This window comes from Tupaia chinensis, unplaced genomic scaffold, assembly GCF_000334495.1.
Source record: "Tupaia chinensis unplaced genomic scaffold, TupChi_1.0 Scaffold000287_1, whole genome shotgun sequence".
Lineage (NCBI taxonomy): Eukaryota > Metazoa > Chordata > Mammalia > Scandentia > Tupaiidae > Tupaia > Tupaia belangeri.
Window position 1 is genome coordinate 26,572 of NW_006159771.1, and position 316 is coordinate 26,887.

At 72.5% G+C, this 316-nt stretch overlaps 1 protein-coding gene across 1 annotated transcript in view; it reads right to left on the bottom strand.

Annotated features, from left to right (window-relative positions):
- Positions 1 to 316, bottom strand: part of ZDHHC8 (zDHHC palmitoyltransferase 8) — a gene marked incomplete in the record, with an annotated part of 43,250 nt that overhangs the window by 4,050 nt on the left and 38,884 nt on the right. Inside the window, 2 exon segments of the mRNA XM_027772604.1 lie at positions 1 to 24; positions 137 to 278. Of these exon segments, the coding sequence (XP_027628405.1) occupies positions 1 to 24; positions 137 to 278 (166 nt within the window).

The following is a 316-nucleotide window of genomic DNA, read 5'->3' on the forward strand; positions in this document are numbered from 1 at the left end:
CAGCCGGTCCAGGCTGCCCTTGGACTGCAGGGGGTGGGGTCAGCGGTGGGCAGGGCTTACCTGGGGCCTCCTTCCTGGGGCCCAGGGACCTAGGGTCCCCCCTCCCAGCCCAGCCCCACCGCGGCCCCGAGCCCACCTTGCTGCGGCCCAGGCCGGCCTTCAGCCCATTGTCGTTCAGCTTGACCTTGAGCGGCGCCGTGCGCTCCAGGATCTCGGGCCTAAGGAAGGGCGGCTTCAGGCTCACGGACAGCGGCAGCCGGGGCGGCTCCACCACGTACCTGTGCCAGGACGGAGGGTCAGCAGCCAGGCCGGGCAG